General features: G+C 38.0%; 1 protein-coding gene across 1 annotated transcript in view; it reads right to left on the reverse strand.

Moving 5' to 3' along the window:
- The window catches only part of ABCA12 (ATP binding cassette subfamily A member 12), a 266,663-nt gene that overhangs the window by 184,856 nt on the left and 58,997 nt on the right, over window positions 1-22,810 (reverse strand). The window contains exons 10-16 of the mRNA XM_070732222.1: window positions 17,683-20,808; window positions 16,217-16,332; window positions 11,266-11,363; window positions 9,813-10,066; window positions 9,619-9,731; window positions 2,820-2,944; window positions 2,084-2,257 (exon numbers count right to left, since the gene is read on the reverse strand). Of these exons, the coding sequence (XP_070588323.1) occupies window positions 2,084-2,257; window positions 2,820-2,944; window positions 9,619-9,731; window positions 9,813-10,066; window positions 11,266-11,363; window positions 16,217-16,332; window positions 17,683-20,808 (4,006 nt within the window). The remainder of the gene's footprint in view (window positions 1-2,083; window positions 2,258-2,819; window positions 2,945-9,618; window positions 9,732-9,812; window positions 10,067-11,265; window positions 11,364-16,216; window positions 16,333-17,682; window positions 20,809-22,810) is intronic.

The raw sequence follows: 22,810 nt of genomic DNA on the forward strand, positions 1-22,810 counted from the left end.
ATATATAAATATATAAATATATAAATATATAAATATATAAATATATAAATATATAAATATATAAATATATAAATATATAAATATATAAATATATAAATATATAAATATATAAATATATAAATATATAAATATATAAATATATAAATATATAAATATATAAATATATCCCTTCTTTTTTATTAAAAGAAATTAATAATTAAAAAAAGCCAAAATCCATTACTATTAAAACTAAAACAACCAGCAAAACTATTAATAAAAACAGGTGAGGGCTGGTGTTTTTTTCTGTTATTATTTAAGTGCTTTTACCATATGCTTTAAATCAAGAGTCACCTCTCTCTTTCCTGTCATTCTCTGCCTCAATCATTTTCTCATTTCTCTTTTTTCTCCCCTTTATTCTATCATTTCTCTCTCTCTCTCTCTCTTCCACTCTTCTCTCTCTTTCTTCCTCTCACTCTCTCTCTTCCTTCCTCTCATCTCTCTCTCTCTTTCTCTTTCTCTCTCTCTTCCTTCCACTCTTCTCTCTCTCTCTTTCTTCCTCTCACTCTCTCTCTTCCTTCCTCTCATCTCTCTCTTTCTTTCTCTTTCTCTCTCTTGCTTTCTTCCTCTCTCTCACTCTCTTCCTTCCTCTCTCATCTCTTTCTTTCTCTCTTTCTCTCTCTTGCTTTCTTCCTCTCTCTCACTCCCTTCCTCTCTCATCTCTCATCTCTTTCTCTCTCTCTTTCTCTATCTTGCTTTCTTCCTCTCTCTCACTCTCTTCCTTCCTCTCTCATCTCTCTCTCTTTTTCTTTCTTTCTTTCTCTTTCTCTCTCCCCCTCTTTCTCTATCTCTCCCCCTCTTGCTCTCTCTCTCTTTCTCACTTTCTCTCTCTTGTTTTCTTTCTCTCACTCTTTCTCTCTCTCGTTCTCTCTCTCTTGCTATCTCTTTCTCTCCCCCCTCTTTCTCTCTCTCTCTTTCTCACTTTCTCTCTATCTTGCTCTGTCGCTCTCACTCTCTCTCATTCTCTTGACGCTGGCGAAAGTGATTTTCAATGTCCCTGCCAGCCCGCCTGGAACATTCAAATTAAGGGGGGAAAAAGCCGGCAAAGGTTTTCTTTCTTTTTCTTTTTTTTTCGGCAAGAAAAACCTTGGCCGGTGGAGGAGAAAGAGAGGCGGATTGGGTGGGCAGGCGGGCATGCGGGGGGCAGCGGTGAGTAGCCAGGGGCGCAAGGGGGCTAGGGGCGCGGGGGGCTTGGGGCGGCTGCGGCGTGCGCGCCCTTGGAAAAGGGTGTGCGGGGCCGGGGGGTTTGGGGTGCGCTGGCTAAGGTGTGCACAGCCTACAGCTACAGGGAACTCCCCGGCTGCCCAAGCCTCGTTCCCCAGCGCCGCCACCCCGAAGGGGCTCCTACCTTCGCCGTGTGCTTCAAGAGAGGGCTGGTACTGCGCAAAACCATCCGCCCCCCCGACCCCATTTGTCAATTTGGCCGGGCCCCTGACGCCACTACCAGTAGTACCGGCCTATCGGCGGCCCTGCATGTACAGGTTACACAGTTTCCCTGAATGGATAATCTGGAACAGGGGGTTCCAATTCACCTCCCAGTTTTGGAAAGAGTTCCTTAACTTGTTAGGCTCCACCCAGGGCTTACGATCCACCTATCATCTCCAAATGAATGGGGCATGTGAACAAACTAAGTCCTGGAGAAATACCTCAGATGTTATGTAAATTACGAACAAGATAATTGGGCTGACCTACTACCTTTTCCTGAGGTTGCTTATAATAATTCTGTTCATAGCAGTATGGGTTTTACCCCATTCAGGGTGATCTATGATCAGGACTCAATGGTTTCTGCAGACTAGATATGAAGACTTCATCTGAAGACATGCCCATATGACATCTGGGGGGGACTGGGATCTGATGGCCAGCCCGGGGCTTTGAGGGGAGGTATTTGGGATTACTTTCCATATATATTTTATGCAGATCTTCAACTGGTTGCTATCAGTTCTTATTCAGTAAAAGAACCTTTCCATCATGGAGTCTGGGTCTTTCTTTCCTAGAGCTTGAAGGGAGGCAAATCTAACACAAACAAAATCAAACATATGAAACAAACCTTATAGATGAATTTGTAGACATCTAAGTAACGTAGAAATGTGACCCCCAAAAGATAAGACTTGTAAGCCCTTTCTGCAAGGGAGAAGTTGCAAAATTGTTTTGCTATAATTTCCAGCTTAGCATCACCAGTTTCAGTATCACAGGATTCTAGTTGCAGTATTTGAAATATCAGCTGTATTGGAATGAAAAAAAGCAGAGTGATAAATACTAGTGTCTCTTTAACAAGGTTAAAGCTCTCTTTAAATTCACTGATCTAGACCACTTAACAAAGCAGCAGATAGATGCCAGTTGTTAAACCTACTCTGTATACTTTTCTAAAGTAAAATCAGAAACATATTACTCAACCCACATTTAAGGTAGTGTAGCTTTTTATAAACCTTATTTAAACAGATATATAAAAAATATGAAAAGCAGGATTAAATCTTCTGGAAGGCCTTGCTTTTTCTCTATGTATAGCTGTCAGTTTGGGATATTATCTGATATTTAGCCAGTTTATTTTTAATGACCCTTTCAATATCAGTCTTTATATCAGTAGCATCATAGGCTGTAATATTATGATTTAATTTAGAAGGGTATCTACGTTATTTAACAGATACATCAGTGAAAAAGATGAGTTACCCACTGATATCAATTGTTCAGTCACATCTGATTTTTTACACACATGAGCATGTATGATATAATCTCTGAAAAGTCATGTAATCTTATAGTTATTAATCCCAAGATATAGTACTTGCCTGTGTTTTGTTTTCTGAAAGAGGCATTTCTGTGAAAGCACTGATACTTTGGGTAGACAATCCTACAATATTTCTGAGATCATTCTTGAGGCCATCAGCATTTCGGAACAGATCTATGATCATATCTTTAAAATATTGCAGACCAAATGTTTAAATTAAAAAGCCTTTTTTACTCCAGCTTTCAAAAATACTATAAACAGAACACTTAAAACATGGTTTTTAAAACAAAAATGCTTTATGCTACAAACTAAAAAAGTGAATAAGAAAATATTCAACATTTATACCCCTATTTACAATTAATTTATATTTTTATTTCAAAGAGAAACTTGATCCACATACATTTTCAGTTATTTGGTACTCACATTTAGGTAGTATATATTTAAAATAAATAATATCTGTTTATTTTAAAAAGGGCTATTTTCATACTTTTTCAATTTCATCTCACTTTTTCATTTCAGAAGCTTAAGAAATTCAGAGATAACCTGGGAAAAATCCCCTGGATGGAAGTCCTAAAGGGTAAGACTACACAAGAAGCTTGGAAGACTCTGAAAAACACGATCATAAAAGCCCAGGACAACACAATTCTGATGAAAAATGAAAACATGAAATATAAAAAGAAGCCGGCACGCCTACACAAAGACCTCATGAACCAACTGAATGAAATATTTTTTTAAAAAAATATAATTTTAATTTCCCTTCTTGGTTAAATCATATGAACTGAATATGTTTGGTGATCAGTATTTTTTATGTACCAGTATTGCTGTAATAATTAAGTAATATTCAAAACTTCATTGTTATTTTCTCATCAACAAGTTGAGGAATCTCTATTAACGCAGACAATATATTAGTCAATAACTTCATTTTCAGAATAGATATGGACAGCTCATTTAAATCTCTCTAGAATAGCAATTGATTTCATTTGGCCAGTTCTTTAAGAGTGGGATGTGGAGGGGACCTTGCCCTCAAATCAGTCTTGACTCCTGGTGACTATACTAACAAGTCCATGCAGGTTTTTGGGCATCGTTTTAGTACAGTAAATGGTTTGCCTAGATGACTGGCCCAAAGTCATCTAACCAACTTTGTTTTTAAGGCTGTACTAGTCCCATAATTTCAATTGACTGCAAAATGATATGTCAACAGTTTGTTTTGACTTCAAAAAGGCAAATTTATTTGCATCAATAAGTAAAATTTCCAGTTTTGGAGAATGAAGCATTTTAAATAAATATTATTATATTCAAATTATATATTAAAATTTATTATCTGATTCAGTTAGACCTCACCTGGACTTTGATGTCCAGTTTGAGGTATGACAATTTAAGAAGGATTCAGAGACATCAGAGCAGGTTCAAAAAGGGCATTCAGATGATCCTATGAATATAGATGGAAGGAACTGCATATGGCCAGCTTTGTGGAAAGGCAATTTGAGAAGAGAGATATGACACCACATAGCCATACCATCTATTGTTTGCAGAATTTGTTGGAACACTGTGGCAGCAGGCAGGATGGGGTGAAACACAGTTCTACTGGCAGAAATGAAGCTGCATGCACAGCTCCAGCTGACCGGTGGCAGTCACTTCCTGGATTACCATTCTTGGCTTGGCTCTCTCTCTTTCTCCTGCTGCTGCTGCTTCATGCACCTTGCTTTTTTCCTCTTTCCTCCTTCTTGGCCTCAGACAAGCTTCTTTCTCTCCTGCCCAGCTCCCCTCCAGCCTGATGCGGCCACGTCCTGAGGCCAGAAAGGAGGAAAGAGGAAAAAAGCAAGGAGCATGCAGCAGCAGCAGCAGTGGGGGAAAAAGAGAGTCGAGACAAGCAGTCTGGACTGTGGTCTTTTTCCCCTTGCAAAGCCCTCACTCCGCCCACAACTGAGATGAAAAGTCATCATGCGACAATAATAATCTTGTGACTCTTCCTCGGCTTTCCAATATTTTTAACCCCCCCCCCCTCCTGTCCTCCTCCTTGGAAAGCGGCAGGGAGACCAGCAGCAGCAGGAGTTGCGGAGGGGTCCTTTTCCTCCCCCATCTTTTCTCAAAAGATAATCAGCACCTGTTCACCTAGCTACCCAGCCAGAGATGGGGGGCAACCCAAGAAGTAGAGTGCGAGAAATACGGAGCAAATTGTCACCCCAGCGAGCGACACTGGTGAGGTTGTAAGTCGAGGACTTAACAGTTCACTTGAACGATGATGATCATTCAAGCCACTCCCACCTGGTCACATGGCCAGCAAGCTACTCCCACCCAGTCACATGACCACTAAGCCACACCCACGAAATAAGCTACACCGACAGTGTGGCAGTAAAAATTTTGGCTGCCCATTACTGACTGTGGCTATTTACACAATAGATTGTTAGCTCAGTTATTTGTTTGATCTTACTTCAGAGTGACCTTAAAAGCATCATGTTATGTTCATCAGATTTGTAAGCATTTCATAGAAAAATGGGATTGGAAGGGACCTTCTACTACGACCTTCTGCTCAATCAGGAGACCTTATACCATTCCTGACAACTGGTTACCCAATCTCTTCTTGAAAACTTCCAGTAACAAAGCAACCACAAATTCTGGAGGCTTGTCCTGCCTCTGATACTTTGGAGAAGAGATTAACCTCCTCTTCCCTGTGATAGCGCCCCCCCCCAAGTATAGGAAGATGCTATCATGTCACACCCTAGTACTTCACTTTACTAGATTAGACATACCTAATTCCCTTAACCATTCATCGTATCACTCAGACACAAGACTTGTTATCATCTTTGTTGCTTCTCTCTGTACTTTTTTTAAGGACCTTGGCATCTTTTTTATATTGTGATGACAAGAATTGAGCACAGTATTCCAAATATGGCCTCACTAGTGCTGTATCAAAGAGATACTATCCCCCTGTTGATACCTCCTAGAACTGCATTGGGTTACCAGCAGCATATTGTTGGCTCATACTTAAATGGTAAGCCATTAGGACAGCTAAATCCCTCCCAGTTATTACTGTTGAACCAGGTACCACCCATACTATACTTGTGCGTTTTATTTTTCCTGCTTAGGTGCAAGACTTTACTTTTCTCAAAACTGATTTGCATTTTATTGGATAGGGCCCAATGCTCCACTCTGTCAAGATCCTTCTCTATATTGAATCTGTCTTCTAAAGTGTTAGCTATTCCTCTTTGCTAGGTTTTATCTGTAAATTTTATGGATTCTCCTTCTGTTGCTTCATCTAAATCATTTAGAAAGATGTTGAAGAGTACTGGGCCTAAAATCCTGAGGTACCCCACTGCATACTTCCCTCCATGTAGATGTAGTTCCATAGATGATTGCTTATTATTATTATTATTATTATTATTATTATTATTATTATTAATTAGATTTGTATGCCGCCCCTCTCCGCAGACTCGGGGCGGCTCACAGAAGTGATAAAACAATATACAATAACAAATCTAATATCAAAAGTCTAAAATAACAATTTAACATTAAAAAGTCTAAAAGCCCCATTATTTAAAAAACATAAACACAAACATACCATACATAAAACTACATAGGCAAGGGGGGATGTCTCAGTTCCTCCATGCCTGACGGCAAAGGTGGGTTTTAAGAAGTTTATGAAATGCTGTTGGTCTGCCAGTTGCAATTCCACCTATTGGTGATGCAGTCTAACCCACATATTTCTATCTGGTAAAAAAGTAGGCTGTGATCTGCTTTTTCAAATATTTTTCTGAAGTTTAAATAAATTATGTAAGTAAACAACATTTTCAGACTGTTGCTTACTTTGGCTATTTTTAACTTTTCACAAATGATTGCACTGTTCACTGTTATTCCAAATTGATATAAGGGTGTGGCTTTATATCTCTGAAGAGGAGACTTTCTTTTCTTCCAACAAAAATGCTGAAACATATCCAGGGCACAATCAACATTTACAAATACAGAAAATATGGGAGTAGAATTTCTTGCAGGTAGTTTGGTCCTAAACCATGTATGTTTTTACAGGGTTTTTTTTACATCTTCAAATCCTCTCTACCCCATCCATCAAATAACCCAGCTCAGTAAACATCCAAGAACATTACTAGAAGTTTGGAGAAACACCACTAACCACCTGAGACACTGCATTTTACTCCAACTCTAATTCCTGGATCACGTTCTTGGAAGCCTCTAAAAAACCTAATTTTTTAAATAATTTCCTTCTCACCACTTATTACTTGGCATTTGCAGCAGGGCTTTTGGTTCATTATAATCCTTAGCTCTGTTGCATTACTTTGGTGTCCAGGGAGCTAAGGACTCTAAAGGACCAAAAGCCTCATTTTGTTATGCTGGCATTTGGGGAGCTAAGTATTCCATTAACTCCCCAAATGCCAGTGTAATGCAACAGGATTTTTGGTGAATTATAATCCTTACCTCTGTCAATGCCAGTATAGTGCACTACCCTATGAAAGAAAGAAGCTGCTTTGCTGATTTACTGTACTTCAAAAAGCACAAACATTTCCTTCTCATGCTGGATAAAACAGTTGTGCTGACACTGAAAACAATGAAGCTATTTCAGAGCAGCAGCTCAGGTTTCACAACAGGCTGAAAAGGAGTCTGCTGGAGTCTTTCCATGTGGCTTTCTCCTTGCCAGCCTGCTAACCTTCAAAAGATAAGAATTGTAAGAGGTGGAAGACAGGGGTGGGTAAGAGGCAGAATGGCATGGGACGCTGTTCCATGGGCTGAAATGGAGCGGCGCACACAGCTCCATCACTGCCAGCTGTGCATGCGCCATGCACACGAGATTCTGCTGTGCATATGCAGAAACCAAATCTTGCTGCCCCAACCAGCAGCAACAGGGCCCCCTGCTAGGTGGGCCCAGGGAACGCGGCACTTGTCCGGCAGCTATGAGGCGCCTGTGCCACTGCTCCTTATGAGTCCAGCCAGCAGTCCCAGCTGGGAACAGTCAGGAGGAAAAAATCCTCCAGGGCGGGCCTGGCGGATGGGTGCGGCTGGTGGTGGGCAGCAGCAGAATGCCAGCCAGTGCAAGGAGCTCTGTATGCAACACCTGACCATCTGCTACATTAGCCACCTCTCCGAGCTGCTTTTCAGGCTGGCTTAGCCAGGAGATGTACCCGCCGCCTCACCTGCTTGAGCCGCCCCACTCTCACTCTGGCTGCGGCAGGGCGGCTCGAGCAGATGGGTTGGCGGTTCGTGTCTCCTGGCCGAGCAGCTCGTAGAGGTGGCTGATGTAGTGGATGGCCAGGCACCACATGCTCAAGCCACCCCGACGCAGCCTAAGTGGAAGTGGGGTGGCTCAAGCAAGCGGGGCGGCGAGGTGGCTAAGACTCTACTGGGGTTGGGGAAGGAATCCGATGTTTCAACATCTATTGACCTTTTTAAACAAGTTGGTCTCGGTTCATATCTTATTGGGAATGAGTGTGTGACAGTTCTGGCTCCAGTCAATTCTTTCTACAAAGGTTTTTATACTTGCTCAAACTGCCCCCTCCTGCTCTGGCTGTGGCAGGGTGGCTCAAGCAGGTGGGGCGGTGGGCGTGTCTCCTGGCTGAGCCAGTGTGAGAATCTCCACATATGACATCTGGCCATCCACTACATCGGCCACCTCTCTGAGCTGCTCAGCCAGGAGACGCGCCCACAGCCAGAGTGGGAACAGGGCGGCTTGAGCAGGTGGGGCAGTAGGTACATCTCCTGGCTGAGCCAGCCCAAGAAGCAACTCAGAGAGGTGGCCAATGTAGCAGATGGCCAGGCACCACATGTGGAGCCTGCCACCAGCCACACTCACCCGCCAAGGAGCTGACGGAGTCCATGGAGGGCACCAGCGAGGCACTGCTGGAGCCCGGGCTGTCCTTGGCTGGTCGCAGGCAGCAGGAGGGCCGGGGGAAAGTGGGGTTGAGGTCTGGAGAGGGGCGGGCACCGAGGGTGCTGTGGGCCATGGCCTGGGCACTTTGGATCTGGGGCTCCAGCGCTCTGCTTCGGACATGACTCTGCGCATGTGTAGGAAACTAAAGGGTGCACGCTCATGCCACCACTGCTGGAGCATTCCAGTAGCATTCCTGTCCTTTACTGGTGGAAGAGGAGCATTTGGAATATGGTGGGGGAACAAAGCTGACCCAGTGCCTTTGGAGATCCAGCAGGGCAAGATGGAAGGAGGGAATAGATATGTAGGCATCATGCAGCATCTCTGCAAGATTAAAAATTGTACAGAACCTAATTGGTAATTTTTAAGAGTAAATGATCAGGTTGGTTCATATAATTAATAACTTTGAAACAGGATTTCAAACAGGCTGGGGTTTTTGGGGGGGAGGGTGTCTGTTGTAACTTTGAATGGTCATTAAATGATGTGTCATTCTGATTATTACTTTATGCAATATTGTACAGGAAAGATGGTCTTTCCTGCCCTCAATTGATTTTTAGCCCACACTTTATAATTTTTCACCTCTGATTAGAGGTTGGTAACCCAAGGCACTTCCAGGCCTATTCTCTTTGTCCTCTCAGCAAACCCTGGCAATTTTTAGTGATGGAGTTTGTGGAATCTCACCTATAAACCTAACATTTACAACCCCTACCATTTAAAAACAACAACAACTATCTTTCAAATGCTGTCATTTTGTTACTGATTCCCCCTCCACTACCCACTACAGTCATTCAAGATTAAAAGGTAGAATGTGTTTCTGGTTATAAATCAGCAAACAAAAATTATAATATTTAATCCACCTGCCTATCTTATCACATTTATTTCAATCTAAGTTCTCCAAAAACATTATTTTAAAATGTTAAAGGAAATGGGCAGAAAACTGTAATAAAGATAAATATATCCATACATAATTGCTAAAAGCAAAGATTACCTTGTTTTCTGGAATGTGGTGTAGTCTTAGAGATATTCATTATAGAAGTCCAGGAAGAAATATACTTAGAATTATCATGAAAATATTTAAGTTGAGGGACATTTTCTTGTAACCTTTTTGAAGAAAAGAAAAGGAGTTAAGTATTGGCCCTCTCAAATAGATACTTACAACAGATTATATGCAAAGAATCTTACCACTTAATTTGTTGCAGAAGCTTTTGGGGATTCCCAACAATTATTTCCTGAAATTGTTGGGAGAGTGTTCTGTGGCTAATTAAATTAGTCACTGCATGATCACTTTGGTTTCTACTGCGAAGAAGTTTCTTGTGGAATTCACTTTGACTGCATAACTCAGCAAAACTAATATCAGGGAGCTGGCATGTTTGCTGCAACCATCTAATGCTCTCGAAATCACAAAGGAGTGATGTTAGGTTTTGCAGATGGGTTAGCTTTAAACAATCAAAACAGAAACAAAATTAATCACAAATAAATAATAAAAGGCAATGAAAGAAACCAAGCCAATATTGAAGGGAAATACTATTTCATGACAATGATGCAAGCTTTTGCATATAATCAGGATTAGTATCTAGATCTAGGCAAATAAGGCCTAGTATTGAGAGGATACTAAAATTGAAGATACTTCCAAAATACATAATATGAGTATAAAATATAAGCTTTCCTTGTTGCTTTGGATATATCAATTCAATGGAACCAGATGTGACTAGGGCAACTCTGTGGTCCAACATGATTGAAACTAAAATATTATGGATATGATTAGAGATGACTCTTTAGCAGCTTTCTTTGGAAGAAAGGAAGTGGCATAGAAACATAGAAGACTGACGGCAGAAAAAGACCTCATGATCCATCTAGTCTGCTCTTATACTATTTTCTGTATTTTATCTTAGGATGGATATATGTTTATCCCAGGCATGTTTAAATTCAGTTACTGTGGATTTACCACAGTAACTGAATTTAAACATGCCTGGGATAAACATATATCCATAGATGGAGATACTTTGCAAAACATATTGTAGATATCAGACACAATTATAAATAAGTGACTCTATCAGACTCTTTATACTGTATTTATGAAACACACTAACCAAATGTTTCTATGTTTCTAAATGTTGCAAGTTATGAAAAAAATAGTATTATAGCTAGGGACCTTAGAAAGCTGATATTACCGGAGGAAGACAAGGTTTGCCAGGAAAATACTAAGCATATTTGTAAACCAGTATACCTACATGGCGATCTATATATCACAATGATGCTTTTTAAAATTCCTAACAAAACTGGAACATGAGCCAAAAAGTAGGGAGCATCAGAATATGATTTTATCTAGCACCTTATAACTAGAACTGGCCCTGATAAAATATAAGGTGAAAACTAGTTTCTTCTTGCTCTGAAAAGAAAGTTCAGCCCCTTTTCAGTTCCGCTCATAACTGCATTCAGTACATGAGTGCACAGATGAAGAAAGAAGGAGAGAGAAAAATTTGGAGCAGAGAAGCAGCAGGTAGGGTACACTTCTCTGTTCATTTCTCTATTCTACAAAAAAGCAGCCAGCTGACCTTCAAAAAGTTGTTACAGTAAACATGCACATTCATGTTATCATTGGAATTTTTCACATCAAAATGATACATTTACTTACTTTTAACATCAGAATCTCTGGAACTGTGGCAAAAGGATTTTGAGAATTAAAAAGAACTCCTTTTAGTTTTCTTATTTTTGGAGGAATGGTACAATTTCCTGCAAGAAACAACATCATTTGGTCTTTTGTAATATATGTTTTTATAGATTTTCACTATAATTAACAAACTCTGCAGGCATTTAAAACCAACAAAAGGAATGTATTTTATATATCTTTTCTTCCATTCATATATCTATTCCTCTATTCTTCATTGACGTATTCTATTCTCATATCTTTTCTTCTATCCTTTCCCTGATATTTACTACTACATGTTTTTATTATCTTTAACTTTCAATTTGTATTGGACAAAATAAGTAAGTAAGTAAGTCAGTCAGTCAGTCAGTCAATCAATCAATCAATCAATCAATCAATCAATCAATCAACAAACAAACAAACAAACAAACAAACAAACAAACAAATAAATGTTGTTCCAAAAATTATTTGTCTGTTAGATCAGTTTATCGAATGGCCATTGAAATACATTTGATTTCTATAGTTTAAAATAATTGTGAAAGAATTCTACCCAGAATTCAGGGGGGAAATATATTTAACCATCATGAGCTGAATCAAACCCTCATGTACAGTAAAAAATACTACAGACCACTCTTTTCTTTATTATTCAATTTCATGTTTCAGCTCTTTTCAAGCACAAAACCCCCCAATGTTTATATTGGCTATTCATTCTAAAATAACATTCAAAGGTTCATCCAGGGAATAAACTTTCCCAACCAGTACTCCATCAAATGCTTTTATCAACTTTAGAACATTATTTGTTTCATCAAATAACTTTTCTTTTGAACATCATAACATATTTTTCTTTTTTATGTTTAAGCTAGAACCACTATCACAAAATAAAATGCCTGAATGCAAAGCATTGCAAATCCATCTGTGTTAACTAAAATAAAGAATGCTTTTTCTCTGTAAGTTTTCAATTCATGAACTTCTAGTGCCACTCCATTCTTTTCTTAAGATAAGTACCCACTAATTTTTATGAAATCATATATATATATATATTATATTTTATATTGTTATTATCTCTTTTATTCACTAAAATGTGTCACAAATATCATTGACTGGTGCCATGGTTGATACAGGTTGCTGCCCAGGTATCAATCAAGAATCTTCTTAGAATAAATGATGTTCCAAGTAATGCAATTTTTTGCAGTTCTGCAGTTCGACAACTATGATATCTGGCATATTGTGTTCCAAATGATGACCCTTTTGTATTTGAAAGTCCCACATGACCTTCACCTTCTCATTTTCAATGACTTTTGCCATTTTATGGTCCTATGATTTTTTAGGTAAGTCGTATTTTTTGCATAATGATCAGTGGATTAATTTAACAAACTCAGTAAATTTTGCTGCATTGCATTAAATGTAAAACAGTTTCAACTTTGTCATTGCAAAGTCAGCAGTTTGGATTGTCAATGGATTTTTGTATCTTCACTTTCATGGCATTAGTTTGTAGTGCTTGTTCTTGAGCAGCCAATATGAAAACTTTGTTTCCTTCTTGATGATTCCCCTCTTAAACCATACCATGTCAGGTTGCTATCACATTTTCCTTCAATCTTTTTCAAGTGCTGTCCATGGAAAGCTTTGGCTTTCCATCCATTTGTCATCCATCTGTTTTATTACTTTATATTATTGTTGTTGTTGTTGTTGTTATATGATCTGTCACTATTGCTATATATACATTGAGAGCTTATGCATTAGAGATAAATACCTCGTGTGTCTAATCACTCTTGGCCAATAAAGAATTCTAATTATAATATATTATAATCACATTAATAGCAATAGCATTATAGCAATAGCATTTAGACTTATAAAAGCTTCATAGTGCTTTTACAGCCCTCTCTAAGTGGTTTACAGAACCAGCATATTGTCTCCAACAATCTGGGTCCTCATTAAGCCTTGTGTTACTATTGGTTTTGAAGCGTAAACAGCAGATGCATGTGGGAGATCGGACGCAGTAGGATTCTTCTTGATCAGGCTTCCTGGCAGGGGTAGGTTCCACCTAACTTCAGCACCAGTTTGCATCGCGATACATACTGAGCATGTACTGAGTACATGCTCAGTAGTAGGTTTCAGCCCAAAACATAGCTGAGAAGCTGATCAGCTGTGCTTTGGGCAAAGAAATAAAGGTCAGTATTAACCCAGGGACCTTTTTCAAGCAGCAAAGAGGAGAAGCCATCCAAACAGGGTAAAAATTGCTAGAAATTTAAAAAAAATGGCACCCATAGACCAGCACTGACCTTTACCAGCAGGCTGCTACCAGTTTGGAAGATCTGGTCCGAACCAGAGGAACTCACCCCTGCTTACTGGCTTTTTTTATCTGGATATGAACTGTCATCAGTATCACCATGGAGCACCCAGTTGCTATTTGTTTGCTTGTTTATTTGTTTGTTTGTGACATTTATATGCTGCCCAATTCCAATGGGTGGCTCACAATAATCACAATTATTAAAAACAATATAAAATGTAATAACATTAAAACAATATAAAATATATTACTGACCCTTAAAAAACTATGCATATTATCAATCATTCTTATTCCCAGGTCAAGACCTGGAAAAGCTAGGTCTTAATGCTTTCTGGAAGACCAGTAGGGTGGGGATAATATGGATCTCCGGAGACAGTTGATTACAAAGGGTTGGAGCGACCACAGAGAAGGCCCTTCCCCTCAGCCCCATCAGCCAACATTGTTTGGCAGATGGGACCTTGAGAAGGCCAGCCCTGTGGACCCTTATTGGTCGCTGAGAGGTATGAGGTAGAAGGCAGTCCTGTAAATAGTCTGATCCCAATGTAGGGTTATAAAGGTGATAACCAACTCCTTGAATTGTGTCCAGAGACCGTCTGGTAGCCAATGCAGCTCGCGAAGAGTTGGAATTATATGGGTGTACCTCAACCTGGGGAACTCCACCGCTAACTCAGCTACCACCTCGAGCAGCACAGACAGGGCTGTTGCAATGCAGCTGGGAGGCAGATAGGTTAGCAGCAAGCCGGCCTGCACCCCTAGGCCCAATTTCAAGAGGGGAGACTCAGATCCAATGATCTCAGGTGCAGAAATCCTGCTAGGACTAAGAGTCTTCTGAATAATAATCAACACTCCTCCACCCCTTCCCTGGTGTTGCGGCTGATGTAGCCCCTAAAACCTGTCTGGGCACATCTCTGAGAAGAGAACATCCCCCTCATGGTCCAGTCAGGTCTCGATTATACATGCCAGGTCTGCCTCATCCTCCAGGAGCAAGTCCTGGACCAGAGGGGCGTTGCTGATTACAGACCTGTAGCAGCAGCAGTCTGAGACCAGGGCCCTGACACTGTCTGTCACCAGCTGTACAGGTTGAACTCAGGGGCCGGAACAAGGAATTGCTGTGGGGTTCCCCACGAGCAGCCTGCCCCCAGGTTCCCATACCTGCCTCTTCCTGTCACAACCATAGTGCTCCAACCCCCATGCTCCCCAGAGATCCTCTCCCCAACTCCACTGGTCTCCCTCCCTTCTGGCAGGTCCCATGGATCATCCGTACTTAATTCATTTATTCCTCTTTTATTCATATCAAGCCAGGGATTATAGCTGGTCTCCATCTGCTTCTTTTTAAACATCCAGGGGGGGGGGTTCCAGCTTCTGCCCCCAGCTCATCCATCCTGCCAACTCATATACTCTTACTCAGTCACTTTCTTACACCTTTTTTACAACTCGCTCATTCTTACAACTCAGTCCAGCAGAAACTCTGCCCCCAACCTAAAAAAAATCAATAGCAAAATAGCAACGATTACAATATGTTAGTGCAAGGCAGGTAAAAGTAGAATAAAACCATTCTAGCCAGCCAGGTCTTGCCTATACCCTATAATAATTAAAATGATAATGTCATTCGATAGTGGTTCAGAATTTAGGGAGCCTATTGCTAAAAATAACAGTCCAGGTAGAGCCAATAGTGTCCATAGAGTTAATAGAGTCAATCGAATCCACCTAGGTCTTAAGAAGATGAGCATAAAAAGTACAAAAGCAAGGGGAACTTGGCCCATAGAAACAGGGGCATGAATGGTGAGGGTGCCAGTATTTATAGTCTGCATCAGTCCGAGGCCCTTGATTTGCATCCTTAAAATATTATCGCCAAGGCCCAGGTCACCCCCAAAATGGGCTCCTGTAGTTCTTCTACCCAGTAACACATATAATTCTCACAAGGTTATAAGCCAGCATGGTAAATGGCAGGGAATAATGGCAGCAGTAAACCCTTGGTAACTGCAAGTTCCTCACCTCCAGGTTAGTCTCCCAGCTTCTCTCAGCTATCAGGCATCTGGGCCCCAATGTTGAAGAATCACTTGGTTGCTACTCTCACTGATGAATGTTCTCAGTGTCCCAAAAGGACCACCCAGTTGTTTCTTCCAATATTCAAAGAGGATGCCAGTCATGCTCATACTCGTCTCCACCATCTGTCTCCCCTGCCACCCCAATCAGTCCCCCTCTTTCCTACAACTCTGGCAACCATGTGGGTAAAACTGTGCAGGTAGAACTGCAATTTCTTCCAAGCCCAAATATTTTTTTCTAGTGGAGACCCACTATTCTCTCATTCTCAGTCAGTCTCTCCTTCACTTGGTGTCATCTCTTGCATCTACAGGCCTCTCTAGCTCATCCTCTCACTCATCCCTTCGCATCCGGGTGCCATCTTCTGCAGCCCTTCGCTTTTTTTTGTCTTCAGCATTTGAGCTCCTGGCAGGTCTGAACTTTGACAGGAAAGTGAAGCCAAATTCACTGTCAGGCTGGATAGAAGCTTTGCAAGATGTTTTATTTTCACTCTGCTATTTTTTGATGGTAAGAAGCCATAGCAGAACACTCAACCTTTCCTCCTGCTGGCTATGTGACCAGAACTATTAAACAGTTTCACAGAAATGTGTGCTATTATGGAAGTGTTACCTGATAATTCATCATTTGGTCCTTGAAACATGTTCATTATACAAATGAAATACGATGAGATGTTACTATTATGAGATGTTTTTAGGAAGACATTTTCAAATTCTTGAAACAGAAACCTGGGACAAAACAGAACAAAACAGTCTTATATGAAGTTACACACATTAAAGAATGGTTTTCAATGAAAAGAAAGTATTTAATTTACCTAGAGTTTAATTCAGAAAATGTACCAAGAGAAGAAATAATGGTTGGAAATTAATCAAGGTGAGAAGCAACCTGGAACTAAGGAGAAACATCTTAACAGTGAGGGCAATTAACCAATGGAACAGCTTACCATCAGAAGTTATAGGTGCTCCATCACTGGAGACTTTTAAAAAGAGACTGGATAACCATTTGTCTGAATTCAATTCATTGTTGAGAAAAGTAAGGCTTCACATTTAGGCAAGAAAAATCAAATGCACAAATATAAAGTAAGTGGCTCAACAACAGTAACAGTGAAAGGGATCTCAGTGACTTAATGGACAGCCACTTAGGTATGAGCCAACAGTGTGCTGCAGCTGCCAAAAAAAGAAAATGCAATTCTAACATGCACCAAGAGAAGAATAGTATCAAGTATCAAGATCATGTGAAGTGTTAGTGCTGCTTTACGCTGCATATAAGATCACACTTGGAATACTGTGTACAGTTCTGGTCACAATAGAAAGAAAATGCTGAAGCCCTAGAAAGAATGCAAGATAATTAGGGATCTAAAGCAAAACCATACCCTTAATTGGGTATGTCTAGTCTAATAAAGAGAACAATTAGGAGTGGCATGATAGCAGTCTTCCTATACTTGAGGGGCTATCACAGAGAAGGCAGGACAACTATTTTCCAAAGCAGTTGAAGGTATGACAAGAAGTAATGGGTGGAAGATCCTTAAAGAGAGATCCAACCTAGAACTAAGAAGAAATTTCCTGATGGTGAGAAAAATTAATCACTGGAAGGGCTTGCCTTCAGAAATTGTGAGTGCTCCATCACTGGAAGTTTTCAAGAAGAGATTGGATAACAATTTAGCCAGAATAGTATAAGGTCTCCTGCTTGAACTGAGTGTTGACCTAGAATCCCTTCAAGGTCCCTTCCAACTCTGTTATTCTATGCTCTAACTCAACACAAAGAGAAAATAGAACAATTTCTATTTGATCAGAAAATGAATTTTGGTAATCATGTGATGTTACCAAAAGATACTTAAGTATACCAGTATATATAAATGCTCTCTCTGCTTTGTAGTAAACTCATTCTGTCAATTATACATAAATAAATATACATTTTAAAAAAGAATTATGAACCAGACATTACTAATTCTGCATGTTGTTAACATTTTACACAATATTATTTCTTATGTAAACCTCATCTCAAAAATATTTATTTTCTGCTGAAAAGAAGAGATTGATTTTTTCTTCATTCAACTAATTATGAAACATGTTACTTACTGTGCAATCACATTGCTTGGAAGTTTTGCTTGTTCCCATTCCTTCCAAAATGTCTTGTTTAGAAGCGTTTCTGCAATCATCAGAAAAGGATGCCTAATACGATCAAATTTATATTGCAGCTCAGTTCTTTTTGACAGCAAATTTGGATCTGGATTTGCTTTAAGCTCCTTTAGTAAATCCAAATGATTTAAAATAGAAATACTGATATTTAACATTTCTGGAACTGATTTGTTGTTATCTGGAACTTTCCCTGTCATTTTCAAGCCATATCTTGCATTTTTAGTTTTCATAAGGTACCATTTGGACAACATTTTCCAAATTTCTGAAAAATTACTTTTAGATGGAATGGAGATGTCATCTTCATTTCTTTGTGTGGCTTCATTCACAGGAAAGTTCAAATATTCATAATCTTGAAGCTGCTTAAAGAATGTAGCTAAATCACTCCTGTCTATTAATTTGTCAATGAAATTTTGTATATAATCTGTTTCATTATCTGAAAACAGCAAGGGAATCATTGCTCCTTGATTCAGTACGTCATAAATATTTTCAAAAATTTTGTGGCTATTATTAGCCAATGGGAGGATGGTTTCTAATTGACTGATAAATTGATGCCTAAACCTTTGGTGAAATAACAGCTTCCTAACAACAATATGAATTTGTTCTGAAATGTTAATAGGTGGGGTTTTTTCAATATATTTTGGTAGTGCATATGATAAAAGTTGAGTTAACCCTTGCAGTTCTGAGTTAAAATGAAGGTCAGAAGCATTATTCAGTAAAGAAAGATGTTTATATAATGTACTTAAAAAAAGTGAGCTACCCATTACAGGTCGTAGTTCTCTATGAATATTTACAAAGGCCTTCAACTCATTTGACCAGGATTTTTTAGCAGTATTTTGGATTCTTTGCAGTAATTGTGAAAGATAAGTAATCAAGATTTCATTTGTTTTACTATGATACTTATTCTGAGGGGTCAAGAATGGCTTCAAAATGGAATCTGAAGATGTCAAAGGAATTTCTTCTCTTGAATCAAAAGCCCATGATATTTCCATTGGAAATTGGGTAGTTGTTACAGACATCATCTTCTGGATAGTTTTCCACATCATTGTAAGTTTTAGGTTGTTCTTATTTAAAAAAAAATCATTTGATATTCTTGTAATTTTGTTTAATATGTGTTTGATTTGTTCTGGAGAAGGATTAATGTAGAAAAGTCTTAGGAAAAGAGTATGAAAAGATGATAAAAAAGTATTCATATTTTTTCTAAAATAAATTTTGTAATCTATGTCAGAACTGGAATTTAGGAACAGTTTTAACACATCTAATATATCTTCTAAAGAGGTAGCTCTTGCGCCCCATCTTAAAGTTTCAAGAAATTGAATATACTGCTTTGTATTTGTCACATTCTGTTTTGAGTGCAATATTTCTGCAGTCTTGCTCAAGATCTCTGAAAAATTATTCCATTTTGATTGATGAACAACATTTTTGCTCATTTGTAAAACCTTTGCTACAATCTTTTGGTGTTTATTATGTAGCAAAAAAGAAAGCACAAATGTTTGATTCCAAAATGATGGGTTAGCCAGGATATTTTGAATATCTGCTACTGTTCCTTTAAAAATAAAAGGACTCTGAATGTGTAAAGCAGAAATTTTGTCAGTGATATTCCTAAACAATGGTTCTCTGCAAGTCAGATTATGTTGAGACAGATTAAGAGAAAAGGCACTTAGATTTTTATTAATCTTTTCTATCCAAGAATTCTGGTATTTATATATCCCAAATAATTTGGACAGAAAACTGGATGAAACTTCTAATAACTTGATGAGACACTTAAATTCATCTGAGAAATGTTTCTTTTTGTTTCCCCGGATTATTTCAAAAAGTGATGCCGATTTGAGATTTTTTGTTGTAAACTGAAGCAATTGGGTAAACATATAGTCATAGGTTGTTTGGTTTTCAAAATCCAGAGAAGAGAAGGGTAAATTACATTTTCTTTCTCTTAAGGCTTCCTTTAGTGTGGCATTATTGAAAAACACTTCAATAGCAATGAGATGGAAATCTTTGACAGTGCAGTCTGAGAATCTGTTGTCAGCCTGAATGTTTCCCATTTGAAGAAGGCTTGGTGCTAAATGCAAGAGTTGCAATGTCTTTGCTTGTATTGAAGAATTATGCCACAGTGGAGTCATATATAAATCCAGCAAAAGTAATGCTTGTGAAAAACTGAGGAGGGTATCAGTTTTGTTAATATTAAATGCTTCTATCTGACTTGGATCAGAAAGAAGCTCTATACCCTTAATTATCTGAAATAATTTCTGTACAAAATCATTGTTAGTATTCATTTGCGGATTCACAATAAATAATTCACTGATGTACTTTTTCTCCAGGTCCTCTAACACTTGTAAACTTTTCAAAATAGTATTTAAAACCATTGAAGCATTTGCTTTCTTGATGATCCCTGCATCATATTTTTTCAATAAATGGTTAACAAATTTAATCATTTGCTCAAGTTCTATTTTCAAAGGAAGTCCAAAGTTATTATGGTTGACATACAGATTATCATGTAATATATCTAGAATCTGTTTATACATAAGGATGTCTGTATCACTCCATTTTTCAGACCTTAATTTTTCAACAATATGCCAATAAGTGTTGAATTCATTCCACTGAGATTCATTAATTGAATTTTGGATTGTCTGCATCAGGTTGGTCAGAGAAGAGATCAATAGGTAATTATGATTAGTCCTGCTATTTGTTATGATAGTAAATATTTTTTGAAGTGCCAGGAGCTTCTCAGGAAAATTGTCAGTTGTTGCAGGTTTAAGCAGAAAGTTTATCAATAATGAATGCACTTCTTCCACTGAAGTTAAGTATTTTCTATATTTTTCAGGTAGGAAAGGTAATCGGAGGGCAGTAGTCATTATAACACTTTGCCATGCCTTTCTGGCTTTAAAAATACTATTTAAAAATGTGATATCCCTGATGCTCCTATTTAAACTGTAGATATTTTGAGTTTCTTTTAAGTCAAATAATGGCATTTTCTTTAAGCTATTCTGAGAGCTTGTATTTCTTTTGAAATCCTTTAAAAAATAGTCAGTCTTAAAATCTTCATCATCAAAATCAAGAGCTAAAAGGTTCCTGTAATAAAAAGATAGAGAATGCATCATTTATAACAGAATAATGCCATGAAATATCATAAAATTTGTTTTCTCTTTCCAATAGTGTTTTTTTTATTTTTAACATTTTTTTCATCATTTTTGTGAGCTGCCCCGAGTCCACAGAGAGGGGCAGCATATAAGTCAAATAAATAAATAAAACAAACAAACAAACAAATAAACAAACAAACAAACAAACAAACAAACAAACAAACCTACAGAGAAACATGTCAGGAACCCCCATTGCATATCAGATATTAATACAATTGAGAGAGTCCAGAAATATTTTACAAGAGTCCTTCACTCCTCCGTTCGCAACAAAATACCTTATTCCACCAGACTTGAAATACTGCAAATAGATAATTTACAACTACATCACCTCCGATCTGATCTAACTGTAGTTCATAAAATCATACACCAAAATGTCCTTCCTGTTAATGACTACTTCACCTTCAACCACAACAATAGACGAGCACGTAATAGATTCAAATTAAATGTAAACCACTCTAAACTCGACTGCAGAATATACGACTTCAGCAATAGAGTGGGATCAATGCATGGAATGCACTACCCATAGTTTCTTCCCCTAACCCCAAAAAATTTAACCTTAGATTGTCTACAGTTGACCTCTCCCCATTTCTAAGAGGTCTGTAAGGGGCGTGCATAAGTGCACCATTGTGCCTACTGTCCCTGTCCTACTGTCCTATTGTCCTCTTTTATCATTACTTTTACTTATGTTATGTTATGTTTATACAAACTACTATCCTATATATGTTTGACAAAGAAAATAAATAAACAAACATCCATACATATACCATAAATCATATCAATATATATAGTTATACATTTCTATCCAATAAACTAAAAACAAACCTCCTACACCTTTTGTTCTATCATCACCCATCTGTTTTCTTCCAATAATACTCCCTTCCCTCTATTTCCCTCTTCTTTTCCTTTCTTTCCCTCTTTCCTACTTTCCTCCCCCTCCTCTCCCCTTTTTTTTCTACTTCCTCTCTCCCTCTTTCCCTAGCCTGAGTAAATCTAGTCATAATTCATAATTTTAGTTACAGACCAATAACACAAATCCCTAACTTCATTTAATAATTGGTGCTACTCTTATATTATCCCATATTTATGCATACAGTATATTGTATTTTTTTCTAGATATACTACTACTATTATAATGCTGCCTCTTTTACTATCTATTTTTGTCACCTAGGTCTACTACTTTTAATTTTCCATTTTCTTCCAATTTAATCGCTATTGTTTATCTTCAATGCATATTCATTTTCTCTTATACCTCATTTCATACTACCACTCTATCCTTTTTGTATTTTTAATCTTAGGCCATAATTCTCTTTTTCCCTAATTTTTATCTTTACTTATTATACTTTTATTGCATAATCTCTGAATGTCCTAAATTTCTAATCATTTTAATGTTTTCAAATCTGCTTCTCACCTTTATTACTCAATTTTTCTTATTTTAAATCCTCAGTATTTAATCTTACTGCTACACATTCATCCATTGGCTGATAATATTACCAACTTCCCAATATACAAAACCCCAATAATTGTCAACATTCTCATCTACATTAAATCAAATTTATAAATTTTATACAAGTCATATATCACAACCTTTTAAGGTAATAGTTATACAAATTTTATAACCTTCCAACAATTTCATCTACTATAATATAGTTTAATTCTCATCTTTCTATCATCATCAATGTTTAATTCACTTTCCATAATATTTATCATCATATACCAATCTTATATAAAAACCTTAGACTGAAATTAATCATACACAATTAATAATATTGATGTAATTAAATCCATTATATATGTCTTATTACCCCTCTTCCTTTCCTTTATAAGTCTTATATGAAAAACGTTTAAAATAATAATTACAGAAATATAACATTCCGGTCATTCACCTTATGAATGACTGGGTTTGTAGAATTCTTAACCATGCTGCAGCACACCCA

Source organism: Erythrolamprus reginae, chromosome 1 (genome assembly GCF_031021105.1).
Source record: "Erythrolamprus reginae isolate rEryReg1 chromosome 1, rEryReg1.hap1, whole genome shotgun sequence".
Lineage (NCBI taxonomy): Eukaryota > Metazoa > Chordata > Lepidosauria > Squamata > Dipsadidae > Erythrolamprus > Erythrolamprus reginae.